General features: G+C 32.6%; 3 protein-coding genes across 4 annotated transcripts in view; 1 reads left to right on the top strand and 2 right to left on the bottom strand.

Moving 5' to 3' along the window:
* Positions 1 to 617: 617 nt before the first annotated feature.
* On the bottom strand, positions 618 to 9,958 carry oys (lysophospholipid acyltransferase 6). Of its 2 annotated transcripts, none has more exons than XM_013313796.1 (11): positions 9,382 to 9,958; positions 9,199 to 9,297; positions 8,709 to 8,848; positions 5,873 to 5,950; positions 5,555 to 5,646; positions 4,549 to 4,790; positions 3,875 to 4,007; positions 2,437 to 2,657; positions 1,902 to 2,102; positions 1,612 to 1,763; positions 618 to 1,408 (listed from the first exon to the last, which is right to left on the bottom strand). In XM_013313796.1, exons 2-11 carry the CDS (start codon positions 9,283 to 9,285, stop codon positions 1,231 to 1,233), a joined length of 1,524 nt encoding a protein of 507 aa, XP_013169250.1. In that variant the 5' UTR covers positions 9,286 to 9,297; positions 9,382 to 9,958; the 3' UTR covers positions 618 to 1,230. The 2 variants fall into 2 exon arrangements, with proteins under 2 accessions (XP_013169250.1, XP_013169251.1); XM_013313797.1 differs by having other exon boundaries at positions 9,626 to 9,734.
* A 149-nt stretch (positions 9,959 to 10,107) lies between these two features.
* On the bottom strand, positions 10,108 to 11,525 carry LOC106118990 (26S proteasome non-ATPase regulatory subunit 10-like). Its single transcript, NM_001312107.1, is given in 4 exon segments — positions 10,108 to 10,486; positions 10,738 to 10,907; positions 11,020 to 11,265; positions 11,346 to 11,525. Coding segments are annotated over 4 exon segments (669 nt in total). The 5' UTR covers positions 11,448 to 11,525; the 3' UTR covers positions 10,108 to 10,335.
* A 563-nt stretch (positions 11,526 to 12,088) lies between these two features.
* Positions 12,089 to 15,860, top strand: part of Rint1 (RAD50 interactor 1) — a 6,452-nt gene continuing 2,680 nt past the window's right edge. Inside the window, exons 1-9 of the mRNA XM_013313523.1 lie at positions 12,089 to 12,775; positions 13,018 to 13,173; positions 13,465 to 13,637; positions 13,758 to 13,972; positions 14,066 to 14,312; positions 14,554 to 14,731; positions 14,940 to 15,129; positions 15,431 to 15,566; positions 15,747 to 15,856. Of these exons, the coding sequence (XP_013168977.1) occupies positions 12,333 to 12,775; positions 13,018 to 13,173; positions 13,465 to 13,637; positions 13,758 to 13,972; positions 14,066 to 14,312; positions 14,554 to 14,731; positions 14,940 to 15,129; positions 15,431 to 15,566; positions 15,747 to 15,856 (1,848 nt within the window). The 5' untranslated portion in view covers positions 12,089 to 12,332. The remainder of the gene's footprint in view (positions 12,776 to 13,017; positions 13,174 to 13,464; positions 13,638 to 13,757; positions 13,973 to 14,065; positions 14,313 to 14,553; positions 14,732 to 14,939; positions 15,130 to 15,430; positions 15,567 to 15,746; positions 15,857 to 15,860) is intronic.

Here is a 15,860-nt window from a genome sequence, read left to right on the forward strand (position 1 = left end):
AATCAATATTTACTATAAAAATAGAAATCCACACAACTTTCAAGATATTTGCTGGACTCTATACTAAAATTATTATTTTTTAAAGGAGAATTTAAATAAATACTAAATTATGTTATTTGATAATTCAAACAGACTGGGTTAATGTCTTTACAATTACTGTGCTTTTGCTTTTTGAGCTACCCCACAGCTATTACTAAAAAAACTTTCAAGATTCAACATTTCAAAAAATAACACTATTGTGTATTAAATTAAAAAATACATTCAATAAAATATATTACTAATATATTTTTTAATTAAACAAAAACAATCGTAATATTGTGAAAAACATTTCTATGCATTCATTTATTTTAATAAAATAATGAAACATTAAACAAATTAAAATGTAAATAATATTTTTTTCCTCAATATTTTAACAAAAAATAATCTTTCATAATACACTATAAATAAGCATAGCATACTTATGCAATAATTCATTTTACCAAATATAATAATCTTAAAACATAAACTAACTTTAATGAAAAATTATTTTATTTCTGGATTAACGATACTTCTATTTTAGTAACATAAAGTTAATTTTGTAATATTTTAAATAAAAAATATATCATTGTAAACTTCTTTCATTTATAATCAATAACATCTTATTATTAAATTAAACACATAATTCAATATGCCCTAAAAATAAACAGTAAGCAATAACGAGTTAGGAAAATCAGTTAGAAAGAGACAACTGACGTTTCGTGTTTGTATAGCGTTATCTCTCATAAAATACCATACTTATGAGATATAATGCTTTGTGCGACAGAGACAACGCTCTACAAAGGTGTCGGACAAAGCATGTCAGGAAAATATGTCTTTTTATTGTAGACTTGTCAAGTCATATACAAAATGTATATTTAGAAGTCCATTGCAAGTAAAATTAAAGAAACTATGTAATAGGAATATGTCCGTTATATATTTTTACATTGTAAAGGATGTAGTCATTTTAAATACTACTTCATAAATGAAATTACTTGTCTGTAATTTTTAGGATTACGTAAAGGAGTTAAAGGTCGACATATTACACAATATTCAACTATTATAGTATAGGATGTACATAAAACAAAAAATATATAATTTAAAAACATAAAATAATACTTTGTTATTTAATAAATGCAAGTTATTTCTGCAAATGTTACTGAGATGTTTAATGCTATTTCAAAGATATAAAATCAATAGGATAAAAATCGACTTTTAGGACATTTTTAGTTTACCGTTGAGGTCACCATTAGTATCGGTAGGTACATCTTTGTTACCTTTGGAAGACATCGGTGGAAGTTCATGTGTTGACGTACTGGTTGACATATTGCCCGACTTGCTCGGTAATAATAATGCACCCAGTGCAATAAAATGTAATGAATAGTAAAATTTCCTGAAATTAAAAAAAAAACAGGGTTATGTGAAACTGTAATTCGCGGACCTGAGGCATTAAGCCGGTATGGTAATATGGACTTTGTATTCAAAATAGGCTCTTCCATTTTCAACAGCCTCCTTAACCATATCTATAGTTCGCCTTATTCTAGTTTTTCACAACAACTTTTATAAAAGTTTATAAAATGAAGAATATCGTATTACCCATAAAAGGCCAGGCTAGGCGCAAGATGAAGCAGAACAAAAGGCACAGTGGCGTAGGTCATAGCGACGCGGGTCGTTATGAACGTCAGCGAGTCGTAGAAGAACTTCTTCGGTCTGCTGTCTAAGAACATCGGACGAATCACGGTCCGCACCTAGGAACGAAATAAGAAAAAGAAAGTTACAGACCAACACGTAACACAATATTAAAAAGATTTTAATTTATTTAAAAACCTTCTCTACATATGTAGTTGCGATATTTTTTTTTTCTTTAGCTCTATTACTACGCTTACCTTCTTAGCGGCGACTGTGAACAGTCCCCCAGCAAAGAATGTGAGATAGTATCCTGGGTGGAAGCCGTGCCAGAGCGCGGAGAGTGCGTAGACGCGCGCGGTGCCTGCACCACCGCCGCCACGCGCGTACGCCACGCTGCGCAGCCACGTGTTCGTGTTGCGGTTCCAGCTCGCAACCGCCGTGCGGAAGTTGCCCGCGAACTGACCCACACAAATACATTACGTTACATTTATATAAAACTATCAGAATTAAAAAAAAACTACAGACTACATATATGAATAGCTATTGTAAAGAATATAGTTCTTTTCAAATGTCTTTGCGGCTAAAAGTTAACGGCGCGCTACGCAGTGACTCGCGCGAAGTTAAAAGCCGCCAAGATATTTGAAAACTGCTATACACACTACACACACGATATTTCAGAGAACTTGGGCAGAATCAGAGAAAGAACAACGAGGTTAGACGTAGACATTGCATATTTCATATGACCTAGTATGTTAATGCCGTCATAAGACATAGACTTTTATAAGTATTTACCTCAAATCCGAAGACATCAATGTTGGACATTTTGTCCCATTTGGGGGTGCCGTCGGCCTCGTAACCATTGAAGCCCATACCGGAGTTGTTGCATATGGCCTCGGAGAGCAGCCACGCGTGGTAGTACTTGCATCTCACCACCAGCGTGGAGAGATAGGCGTACCACAGCAAGTACACCGCCGACCACGACCGAGACACCTCCGATGTAGGGTCTGTTAGTTCTACAAAATGGAAATATTTTTTTTAATTAAAAAAATAACAAACAAAAAAGTACGAAGAAAAACAAAAAAATCATGAAAATATTTTAATACCACGTATTTAACAATGCAAAATCAAATTGCATAAAATACAATTGTGGAGGCGATGTGAAGTATTTTCATGATATAAATATGCCGTTTGTCTCTTTTGTTCACATTTTTTTGTTGCTCACATTACAGAAAATATTCAAAACATATAAAAATATCGTGTAAAAACGAAAGTATATGGATGAATGTTTGTTATATGGTAATACAAGAACGGCTGTACGGATCTGGGTAATCTTTGTTAAAGATATAGAAAACAGTCTGGATCGTGTAGGCATTACCAAGTTTTTCCGCGAGCACGAAGTCACGGACAAAATTAAATAAATTATAATTTACGTCAGACATTGACATTGGAAATTGCATTGTCACTCGAAGGTTATATATCGCAATTCATTATATTAAATTCATTATATTCAGTCATTAAAAAACATTGAATATATAACCTACAAATTTGACTTTTAAAATTAATACTTGAAGACAAGTAATTCCAAAGCGAAATTAAATTACTTAAATTTTAGTTTTATTACAATGAAAATTCTGGTCACAAAATTTAGGTTCTTATTCTTTAAGCTAGAGACCTTGTTCGGATATGTATGTTGCATACCAAATGAAGCTTCCGGAAGCGGTAAATCAGTACAAACTATCAACCAATCAATAAGACATAATACGAACGATGTAGATAAGTAACATATTTTTATTTTGGTAGCTTGGCAATGCAATTTATCTAGACACTCTAGAGGAAGATCTAAAGTATGTGAGCAAACAAACGACATTTTATTACCTAACCGTGGGTTTCTGAGATCGAAATTCCCGTCTAAGCATATTGTTGTCTTTGTTTTGTCAAAGATAATGACAGGGATGGCAATATATTTTCTACAGATATTTTGGTCTCGGAATCCCACGGTCAATGTTGACTGCGAACTACCACTCTGTTGTAAATTATACTAGCTGTCGACTCCACGACTCCGTCCGCGCAGAATTTAAAAACAAAAACCTTAATGAGTAGTCATGTGTTCTTCCAGGCTATGTTCTACATCTATGCCAAATTGCAGCGAGTTTCTTGCAGCCGTTCTAGAGATACCTTCAAACAAACATCCATTCATACATTCACATTATAATATTAATAAGATATTTACCTTCTAGAACTGTTAGAGGATACTTCTGAGCCAGCGTGAGATAAAGAACGGCCGCGGCAACTGAGCCTACCACCTTGTACAGAACGGCGCGCCGCGGTGATGGTTCCGATTCATTCGATTTGTCCTTCACAACCTGTATTATTATATGCATATAATTTTACGCTTATATGTGTTTACAGCGTAAAACCATTTTTCCACTAAGCGACTGCTATTTATGTGAATAACCAATTCACGGGCTATCGCGTCTGATAAATCCTTAGAAATATTAGTCGTACGCCGTTAGTAGCTTAGTTGAAAAATAGTCTTAAAGTCCTTAGTTAGTCCATAGTCGAATCAGCTTATGTATGCTTATTTACAAGAAATTTACTAAAATGTAATCCTTTTTGAAGGTTGTCATATGCAAAGATTTGTTTTTGTCCATCTGAACCTTGAATATCCGAAGTCATTAATAAAATATCGTGATAATGAGCACATTTATTTTGTTTTTAAAATTAATAGTATGCATTACTGTGTTTTTATTTCTCTACGTAAAGTTTTATTTTAAAGTTTTATCACAATTGTATAGTAAAATTTATTACTGTACGTATTTAACTCACTGAATAATAATGGTCAATTAACATCAGTTAAACTACATACAATGTTTTAAACATAAAAATAATATAGTTTATATTTACCCCGTTAACTCGACCACTTTCAATAAATTTGATATAATCAGAGTAGAAGACGACAGGACCACACATGAGTGTCTGGAAGGCGAGCGTGTAGGCGAAGTATTCCAGAGGCGATGGTATCTTGTCTACTTTTGCTGCTGGACCGTCGCCTTTCGCATTATTGCAGTTCAACTCTTTCTTAAGCAGATTATCTTGTAGAAGATACGCTAGAGACGTGACCCTCTGAGTAATCACCATTAGAGGACCTGGTTGAAATAATAGCGGTTTAATAAGTAACAGTTTTTGAGCTGAAATAATAGGTCTGTTTCGATAATTTTTAGCGAAAATTACAGACAAATCATAAAACTAATTATTATTGGATTATTGTCAATGATAGATTACAAATTATTAAATTAGTGTAGTTCATATTTTTCTTAAATTCTGGAAATTCAATAAAAATGCAATGTAATTTGGTACAAATGTTACTTGAGTAGACGTTGCATTGGTATATACGCGTCATTAGACAATCTTTTTGCTATAGTTGTACGGTTCGTAGGTTATTTGTATCATTGATACAAACTGCGATCATGCATGCAAGTTGACGTAACATACATACGTTAACTGCTAATTGTTCAAACCAAACGCTAAACGCTTACCGAACTGCTAATAAATAATATAGCGTTAATGCAAAGAAAACAAACATTTTGGTGCATCACTCATACGCTAAACAAAGCAACGTTAATCAACTTTCTATATTTAGATCACTACACTAATCGTAAATAGGGACATTTACGTCAAAGACTTTGCAAGTCTATTACTGTATTATGTACCCTAAACCTCAAAACTTTTCATCATCACTATAGATAGAATGACCAACCAGTTATTTTTTTCTTAAGAGCAACATAACAACGTATGCGTCTATCATCTCAATAGTGTACTGTTGAAATTGACCCCTCCTAAGCGATGAGACGATGCGTCACTGCATAACAACGTGTTGTCGATAAATAAAATTCACGTGAAATATACGTACCTGTTATATCTAATGAATAATTCGCCGTATGATAGAGCTGCCGATGTAAGTGAAGACAGGACAAATATAACATTGACGTGGTCAATATAACACTACAAAGAGATTCTTAGTATCAGTTGACTTGTATTGAAGAAATCTATTATTTTATGATCTATATTAAATTGGATTGGCAAGGTTTATTCTTTCAAAAAAAAATTATATCCTCTAAAGTAAGTAGACTTAATAGATTTTAACTGTAATTATTTTATTTAGATAAAGTTTTATCTTAAATTATGAAATATTTATTAAATTTACTCATAAATTAAATGTAATACATACTTTCCCATGATGCGATGAGGTAACGTCTTTAAAAGTATAAAACTTAACATCGGTAGGATCGATAAATGGACCGCTTGTCTGAAAAAAAAATATTTTGATAGAAATTCTAAACCAAATTCGTTACTCAATAGCGAGGGGATATTTATGCATGTCGGAAGAAGAATACCATATTAGGTCAATAAAGACATTTTTTGATCTAGTATTTTTTTTAGAACAAACAAACCAGTGTACAAAAATTATACCATTAAAAGTTTTTCTGTTTGAATATCCGCAGGAAACTTATAGAAAAGATTAAAAGAGAAGCGGCCCTTCAAGCCTCTCTTCGTGTTTAAAATGGAGAATGATAAAATGAAGTCTATTATTGACTTATATATTCAACAATAACATGTGAATTAGTTAAAAGTAAAATAAGCATACCAGTACCAAACTGTTTTAAAAACAAGTTACATTGTTTATTGATTTAAAAAAAACGGTGATATCTATGCATGTAATTTAATCTTACTCCTTCTCATAAATATTTTCATAATATTTTTATCAATTTTATCGCTATCAGGCATAAATTAAAAAAAATAACGTGCACTTCTTATGGCAATAACACGCAGTTTTTGAATTATCATACAACTTCGATAAATATTTAAGGCGTGGTAGCTTTGGGGCGTGTTTTAATAAATTTTATTCAAACACAAAATCATTATTAGAAATGATAAAATTAAATCCAGGATGGGGTTTAGTATAAGGAGGTCACAATAAACATCGTCATTTTCTAATCTTACTAGGTAAAAAATAGTTTTCGGCAAATTATGAACTTATACTAATTTCTGAAATGTAGGGGGTCACCGTAGGTATCCACTGTCTCCAATTTCATATCAAAGTTTTTTTCAGTGAGCTTACGTGACGTTGTTAACTCATATGAAGACTAGTTAACACAACGCATGTCAATTAATATCTAAATACAAGTAAATTGTTGTCACAATTAAGTCTTTTAATGACAGCAGTTTCAAATAAAAAACTTTATTATCTTCGGGTCGTAAACGCGCGTGGATCAAAGACACAAGGATACAATGTACTTGCTTTATACATATCAAAATGTACATTATAAAGTTCAGTTTGTATTATATTCAAAACTCCATACCAGACTAATATAACCTTTACACCTATTATTGTATTTTTGAGATGTTCCCGCGCATATTTTGTTATTTGCGCAGTTGAATAAAAAAGATTTTTTGAATCCGTGCCCTGTCCTATTCTTTATCTTTGATAATGTGCGAACAAAATTAAACAAAAAAAATATTAAGTTGATAAGGGAATATTTTCGAAAAAACAATTTTACATCTATAAATAAAATTAGAGTGTCTGTATGTAAAATCGTCAAAAACCATATTTAGTGTACGTGATGTTTATTTATCTTTTGTCTGTCTGTCCGCAAGCCACGTTTGTTCCATTGCATCCATTTTTTTTTTGTGACTGAGTAGTCACTGTTGGCCTTGAAGAGGCATTTACAGCTTCACCGGCCTTGAGGCGGCCGAGCGCAGATGGCGCTTAGCCTGAACCTCGTTTAGGAGTAACAAGACTCGAGGGCTCCATCGGCTCGGTCTGTTACTTCGTTATAGTTACCGGATTGGGTTTGTTCCGAGTAATCTCCAAAACGGTCGACATATTTTGGCGGGACTTTCACTGAAAGGTAGCTGATGAAGTTGCGGGCGACCGCTATACTACAAAATATACGTTGAAGATTTATTTGCAGAGTAATAAATATGGTGGCGCCATTGTATGCAAATTAATCTTCATGATGTCATTTATTAAATTTTACGTTAATAAGAAGTTTTTTGTTAATTTAAACAAAAGTACAATCTGTTCCTATCTACTACCATAACATCAAAACAAAAACAAGAAAATCTATAATACATCCATTTACTCAATTTTTTGTGAAAAATATTTAGGACAAGTTCTATAGAAATTCGTGACACAAGTGTTTGTAAAACAAAAGAAAGAATAATAAAGGAAGTATTTTTCATGGAAATGCAAAAAAAAACACATGTGTGTAAATTGGCGCACTATCTGGCATGCCTGTTACTGGCTTGTGCCTGTCACTTGGTGCAAGTAAGCTTATTTTGGTTATATATTCTTATGTGTATTTTTAATGTGCGTATTTCTCACACTAATCTATAGATAGCCATTAAAAATTAAGAAAATTGCAACTAAGTATTTGCACAAGAAAAGTGACTCACAGCACTTGAGGTTCACATTCATATCAATACAATAGACTTTTATTGCCATCAATTGATATAGTCATTCTGCTGTGGAGAATGTGACGATTGCTATGTACGACAATTGATAAAATTCGCTACAGTGATATTATTTGTAACTAGCTGTAGCCCCCGACTATATTCTTTTTTCATTTAATTTGAAATGTTTAATGAATGTATGAATTAAATAAAATCATGTACATTATATGCATGGAATATGAAGATTTAAATTTGATTTTTCCACTCCTATGTTATTTATCTATATATACATGACACATTTGTTGTCACGTGGGTAAAAATGGTAATGCATCCAGTATTACCATTTGTCACCCGCTTAGATGATGAATTTATGAATATTGCTAAATTACATAAAAATCTGATAGTTTCATCAAGACAATCATTTTTGCTTTAGTTTTGGTAAATTGCAATTAAAATAAATCAGTGGCATGCCAAAAGATAAAATATAACATTGTAAAAAACTTAAAATGTTATGTTTATTGTCTAGGTTTTTTTTTTCTAGCTTGCAAAAATGAATAAAAATAATCATACATCACAATGTTAATAAAAAAAAATCTAAAAGCAAAACTTACTTTCCAAAGCAGAAATATCCCATTAGCAAACCTATAACAAGGCACACAGAATGACGAAATTCTGGTGAAGCAAGCCGCAATGGTTTCCGAAATAGTCTGGCCAGGCATAGTGCAGCTACTTGTGCTACCAAAAAATTAACCTAATGGAAGGAAAACATGACAATATGATATTTATAAAAAAATGTCATATTTGTTAAGTTTAAAATTGAAGTTTAACAACAAAAAGATATCAAAAAAAACTTTTTTTTAAATGATCTTAGTACAAAATTTAAGCAAAAGCAGCATACTATTAAATGTATGATTTTTAAATGCTTGATGAAAAATAGCCAATATCTTAATATGCTTATATGAAAAAACACACAGACTAATATCTATTGTACATGTTTAAATGTGCATATTTTGTTCCTAACAGACTATAAAATAATTTGTATGATAACTACATACTTATTTTGAGTGCAGTCACCTATTCAAGTCACACAATAATACTTACAAGATCTATAGGTAGACCAATTCTATTTGAAATAAAAAGAAACAATTTACTACCATCGTAGTAATCGTAGTATGTCGCCGACATCATTTATATTTTTCCCTGTAATAAACAAAACAGAATAGTCACAGGTTGGTTTTATAAGAAAACAATGATAAATTGGTATTAACTATAATTATTTCTTACGGTATGTGTTGTTTTTCTCTTGAAACTCTTAATTTACAAAGGCGTAGTACCCTGTCTTGTTACAATACACATCACAAATTTATTTTATTTTCACCAATTTTATCGTTAAAACGATGATGCTACATCGAAACGACTGACATACAGGTATAGGTAAATCTAGTTCACATTTGGTTTGAACCTGATCAACACCACATAATATTGTTGATCGAAAATTTGAACCAACAATATCTTAAGAGCAACGTACCTATAGGTAAATAATAAACATTAAACACAGGTACCATTTACTACACAGTGACAAATCAACTGTTTAAATGAAAACTGCATTTACTTTATAGCGTAGGTAAATAATGGCAAGTTAGTAATTGTAAAACGCAGTGTTACCATATTAAATCAAAAATGTTAAATCTGCCCGGCACTCGCAAAAAGAAACCCCAGACAGACTCCTGATAATTAAAAATTATACCCGAATACCAAAGTTGCATATATCGAACTTCAATAGGATAAACTAATGTTGTGCTTTGGCTCTAAGATCTGATCGAAATCAATTAACACACTGTTTAATTGTGGATTTATTCTGCTAAAATTACAGTTCTTTACTGAACCTGGTCACGTTGTTTGAAATGTCAATCTGACAGCTTTTGTCAAAGGATTGCCATCTTCAATCAAAATAAAAGCTTTTTTGTAGCAAAAAGATTTCTTTATTTCTTAATTTATTTAATCACTTCACTTCAAAGAATTATTACACATATTAATCTATTTTTTAGCAACTCATAAAATCCAGGCTAAAGCTGTACAATAAACGTCACTAGTTGTAACATTAGTATTAAAAATTATCATTTCCAAAATTTAATATGAATAAATAAATCTATATTTAGCTGGATAAAACAAATGATGCAACATATAACTTGATGATAGTATTAGTATCGTAAAATAATAAAGAAATCATTGTAATATTTATTTTAATAAATTATGCAACATATTTTTCAGTTTTCCAGAACACAAGTCAACTGGTGTTTTTCTTTCTTTATTTTGTATACTAACACTTGCGCCAGCTTTAACCAACATACAGGCTACTGCTTCTCTTTCTTCTTCACAGGCAAGATGTCTGAAAAATATTTACCATTGACATAATATTATGTTCACACATTCTGTTCCAAGACTCGCCTGGCATTTAAATACTTATTACAGACATTAAAAAATATTACTGGTTAGTCTATGACAGGATCCAAGTTTTAGTTTTGCTGAAATTTTACAACCTATTTGACTGAATACATTATAATATTAGGTAGGAGATATACAGGTAAATGTAAACATTAAAATTATTGTGTTATGGTCATAAATCACAAAAATACTCACAAAGCAGTACATCCTGTAGAATCACAGAGATCAACATTGATTGATGGACTTTCCAAAAGTAATTCCACAATACTACTTCTGCCTTGAGCGGCAGCTCTATGTAATGGTGTTGCTTTTAGCTCATCAACTTCATTGACTCTGGCATCAGCATCAATAAGCAGCTTAACAATCTAAAAATGTACTCTTAGTATCACACAGATTTTATTTTAATTACATGTTTGGAAAAGTATTTACACAATTAAATAAATAGGTTTTTATTTATTTAAAAGTAAATATATTTACCTCTTTGTGTCCCTTAGAAGCTGCATAATGAAGAGGTGTTTGCCCACGACATGTTTTATGATTTACATTTGCACCTTTATCAATCAGCAATTTAACAACCTCATATCTTCCGGCCGATGCAGATAATGTAATGGGACTGGAATTGGTGTCATCAACAGAATTTATAGGTGAACCTAACTCAATTAAAAAATCAACCAAATTTTTATTGCCACCTAATGCTGCCCAATGAATAAGAAGACGGCCATTCTGGAAAAGATATTAAGAAAATAATTATGTTCCACACAAATTTATTTTTGTAAATTAATAAAAAATACATATCAAATTACCGAATCGGGTGTTTCGATTAAGGACTTATCATTATCTATTTTTACTTTAACTTGATTAAAATCTCCTTTATAGGCTGTTTCGTAAATGGTTCCAATAGACATATTTGAAGATAATCTTTATTACTTGAAACAGCTCTTAAAGTTAATGTAAAGATATTGCTATCTCAACTGCTGGCTATATTAAACTCGATTTAACTTGTTTCGGCTTATGTTTGAAATAATGCTTGTCATTCAGTAGTTTGTTTTGCTATAAAGTTTGAGATAAAAATACTTTATAATTTGACGTTGACGTTAAACGTCAATTTAACGTTGACAATACCTTGTCTATAGTCAAATAAAGACATTTGGGCCGGTGAGAATAGTTCTGCCGGAAAATAGGTATGTAGAATCTATGTGGGCTTAGAAAATAGAACTTCTCTGTTTTTATCATCAAATTTATTCTTAGATATTGTCTTGTGAACTTTTTGAGGTTTGACTTATGCCCACCGGATCAGAGAGGCAAACATCTTTGTCGGTCGTATCACTATACTAACCGCAGTGTACTGTGGAAGCCATTGGGAAAGGGCTTTACCCAGCTGTGGGCAGAAAAGGGCTGTTGATGATGATGATGATGATGATGATGCGACGTGTCTATGAATATGCTGACTGCTAACCGATCATGTCAAAATGCACTCTCAATTTAGGCTGTATGGCTTAGTTCCTTTGCCTGCTCTTTCGAGTGAATAATAAAAACAACAACAATCTCAATGTAATGTCAATGTCAAATTTGGTGGAGATGAATTGAAGTGTATGTAAAGTAGAAATCAATATTCATGTTCACTGAAAAAGAAACAAATTTTACAATTCAATCAATATGAATTTGTAGGAAGTAATATTTTATCTTTTCAGTAGTGAAAAATTCCCTTTGAAGCAACCCTTCCTTCATGTTTGGGTCGATTTCTCAGCTGTAATCAGCTTTATTTATGAGATGATTTAAAAGTGTACAAAATGAAGTCTAAATTATCATTCGAGGATAAAGTTGAACTTATCCATAACCTTGACGTTAAAATCGGTTCCGATATTAACAATTTAGAAGATGCTTACGAAGTTGAACAAGAACTGCAGCGGAAAAAAAAGCAACTTGAGAATTATATAGCTCACATTTCTGGCATTGTTAATTTAAATCAGACACAACAATTATCGCCCATAAAAGGCCTAGGTACCGATCAAGTGTCTGCCAAACATTCGGCGACTATTCAAAAAGCTGAAGCAAATATAAACCAAATAACAGATATTAAAAACAAGAGTGTCAAGTTAACAACAAAGATAGATCAATATCTTAGCAAAACGGAATCTTTTAGAGAGGAACTTGATAAAAGATTTTCCACCATTAGCAAACTAGAAGGAGTGTTATTATATTTTAAATCATTTGAAAAGATTGATGACTTAAGGTAAGTTTTGTATGTATTTTTAGGAATATTTGAAAATAATTTGACACATAGTTGAGTTCTAAGTTTTTTCTGTTTTAACCAAGTTAAAAAAACATATATTTTATTTTACCAACAATGTTCATTGTTGCAAAAATTTTACATAGTCTAGATGCACCCATCATTTCAATTTAAGAAACAAATTCTAAGTTATAAAAGTAAAAAGTTATTTCTTACTTTCTCTTAATATGTGTCATATTGTTTAGTCGTCAAATGAAACAATGCCGAGACAATGAGCAGTTAATTCAACTTTACGGAGAGCTAAAGGACATGTGCAGTCAGCAGACGCAGGGACACCAAGCTGCTTACATAAAAGAATATAAACATTACTGGCATAATTTATTAAAAGAAAATTTTACCAAGTAAGTAGACATTCTCCTGTTTTTCAAAGAAATGGTTACATCTTACTAGTATTATAAATGCGAATGTTTGAATGGATGTTTGTTTGAAGACACTGTTAGAACGGCTGCAAGGATATGGCTGAAATTTGACATAGATGTAGAACATAGTCTGGAAGAACACATAGGCTATAAATTAAGTTTTCTTTTTATTTCTGCGTAGATGAAGTCTCGGGGGACAGCTAGTATTATATTATAGTTATTGATTTTGATTTTATTATTGGCTTCAATGTATATTTTTTAATTTTTCCAAAGGCATTATGAAGACATTTTAAAAGTACTAAAATGGCCTATGACTTCAACATCTGAAAGTTCTCAACCTTCTAAAGATGCACTGATGAAATTTAGTAACCTTACCAGATACTTGTTTATTATACAAGAACCAGAGGATCTAATACCTAATAGCAATTTAGAAGACTTGAGTTCAGGTATATATAGATTTACATAAATTCATGGCAATCTAAATATATTCCATTCCAGTATGTTAACTGTTAAATATAAAATTTTGAAACAAATGTTATTTAATTTAAATTAAATCAAACTTTTAGGTTCACACACAAGTCTACCTGTAAGAATTATGCTCAGACCTTTAAAAAAGAGATTTCAATTCCATTTTACGGGTACACGTCAAACAGCACGTATCGACAGACCCGAGTGGTTTTTAACACAAACACTTACTTGGATAAAAGATCATCGGAAATTTGTCAATGACCATGTGCAACCAGTTGCCGATAAATTGGAACTCAGTCACATTAATGCTGTGGTAAGTACTTTTTAACAACATAAACAAACAATTTAGTACAAAATTCTTCATTATAACAATACTCTTTGATACGCACCTCTTTTTTTATAACAGGATGAATTCAATAATGGCCTTATATCATTTGCTGCTGAAAGACTGCACACAGTTCTAGGATTGTATATATCTCAAGGTTCAAAAGGAGAGATTGCGGATGTTGATGCAGCTTTCGCACATGCTGTAGATGAGACTCTTGGCTTCCATAGAGAATTACAGAGCCTTACTGGTTATCCATTAAATATGGCACTGCATGTACTTACTAAAGCCGAGCATTTTGTTCGCTGGATAGCTGTGGAAAAGAAGTGTAAGTAATTTTTCTTTTTTTTTAATTAATCTGCTTTAGGTGCTATTGTTTATTATATCGTGTTTTGTTATCAGATTTGTATATTTACTTGTTAATTTTTTTTAAATAGACATTACCTCGATTTTTTTTCAAAGTTTTTGCAATATAGTTACGACAATAAATATTTTTTTTTGTCCAGGTGACAGGAGAATGTTGTAATTTTAACTAGTTATATTTGTTATTTTTTTAATTTGATATTTAGATGCATTAGCTAAAATGGACGAGGCGTTGGAGAGCGAGCAGTGGTGTGAGCCGGTGGCGGCGGGCGTGAGTGTAGCAGTGGGCGCGGCGCTGTGGGTGCCGCGTAGCGCTGACTGGTTCATCGCGCTGCTCAAAACTATCGAAGATAGATACGCCATGCTACCACAACCGGGACATAGGTATGTCACTCTCGTTATATAAATTACTACTCGGAATTTTAATTACACATCAGGACATAGCAATGATTACATTTGGCTGGTCTCATATTAATATTTAACAATGTCGTGTTTGAGTTAGTACTTCGGATAGAAGAGTATTTTGGTTCCTGGTGTGCCAAAACTGGTTACCTGATGGAAAAAGAAAATAGAATGAGGGTTGTTGGTGCAGACTGCAGTTTGTGGAGCTGCAGCTGGAGCTGATAGAGGAGTGGCGGGTGCGGCTGACGCAGCTGCTGGGCGCGGCGCTGCACGAGCTGCGGGCGGAGTCGCTGCTGGGTGCGGGGCCGCACCCGCTCACCGCCGTGCTCAATGCCGCGCACTACACGCGCACCGTGCTGCTGCAATGGGCGCACTCTCTGGTCACTTACTTACGCAAATTTATAATTAACTTGATGTCGTCCGCGATCATTAGTAGCCTATGTGTTCCAGGCTATATTCTACATGTATATGCCAAACTTCAGCAAGACCATGCAGCCATTCCGGAAATACCTTCTAACAAACATCCATTCATCAATCCATTTAAACTTTCGCATTTACAATATAAGCAAGATTAATGCACTGACTAAATAAGTATGAATAAAATAAGTATAAATACTTAACTAACATTGTTATTTATGTGGATATTTTTAATTGATTTCATGTTTTTTTTTGTATTTCCAGCATTACTTGCAATTGCACTTCTATCGGCGACAGTTTGAACATTTCACGCAGCAGCAGCACAAAGATGATGAAGTGACACCTGCAGAGACCACGGTTGAGGAAGAATCCGAAGAGAAACTAAATCAATCTGCAACAGGTTATATTTGGACAAAATTGAATAGTTGCAACCATTCTGAAGATCATTTCTAATAAACATCCATTCAATCCATACATTCAAACATTTGCATTTATTGTTAAGATTTGTAGTTGCTTTAACATCTACAATATGAATAATTTGGGCACTAATTTTATAAATAATGAAGTTTTTTTTGTGCAGCAGAAGATATTTACCATACGATGTCTATAAACGAGTTGGAATTCAAAGCTAAAATGTTGGCTCTCAACGAAATGTCACGTCAGAATTCTGTCGCGAACGAACCATCGTTTACCC

Source organism: Papilio xuthus, unplaced genomic scaffold (assembly GCF_000836235.2).
Source record: "Papilio xuthus unplaced genomic scaffold, Pxut_1.1 DF827542.1, whole genome shotgun sequence".
Taxonomy (NCBI): domain Eukaryota; kingdom Metazoa; phylum Arthropoda; class Insecta; order Lepidoptera; family Papilionidae; genus Papilio; species Papilio xuthus.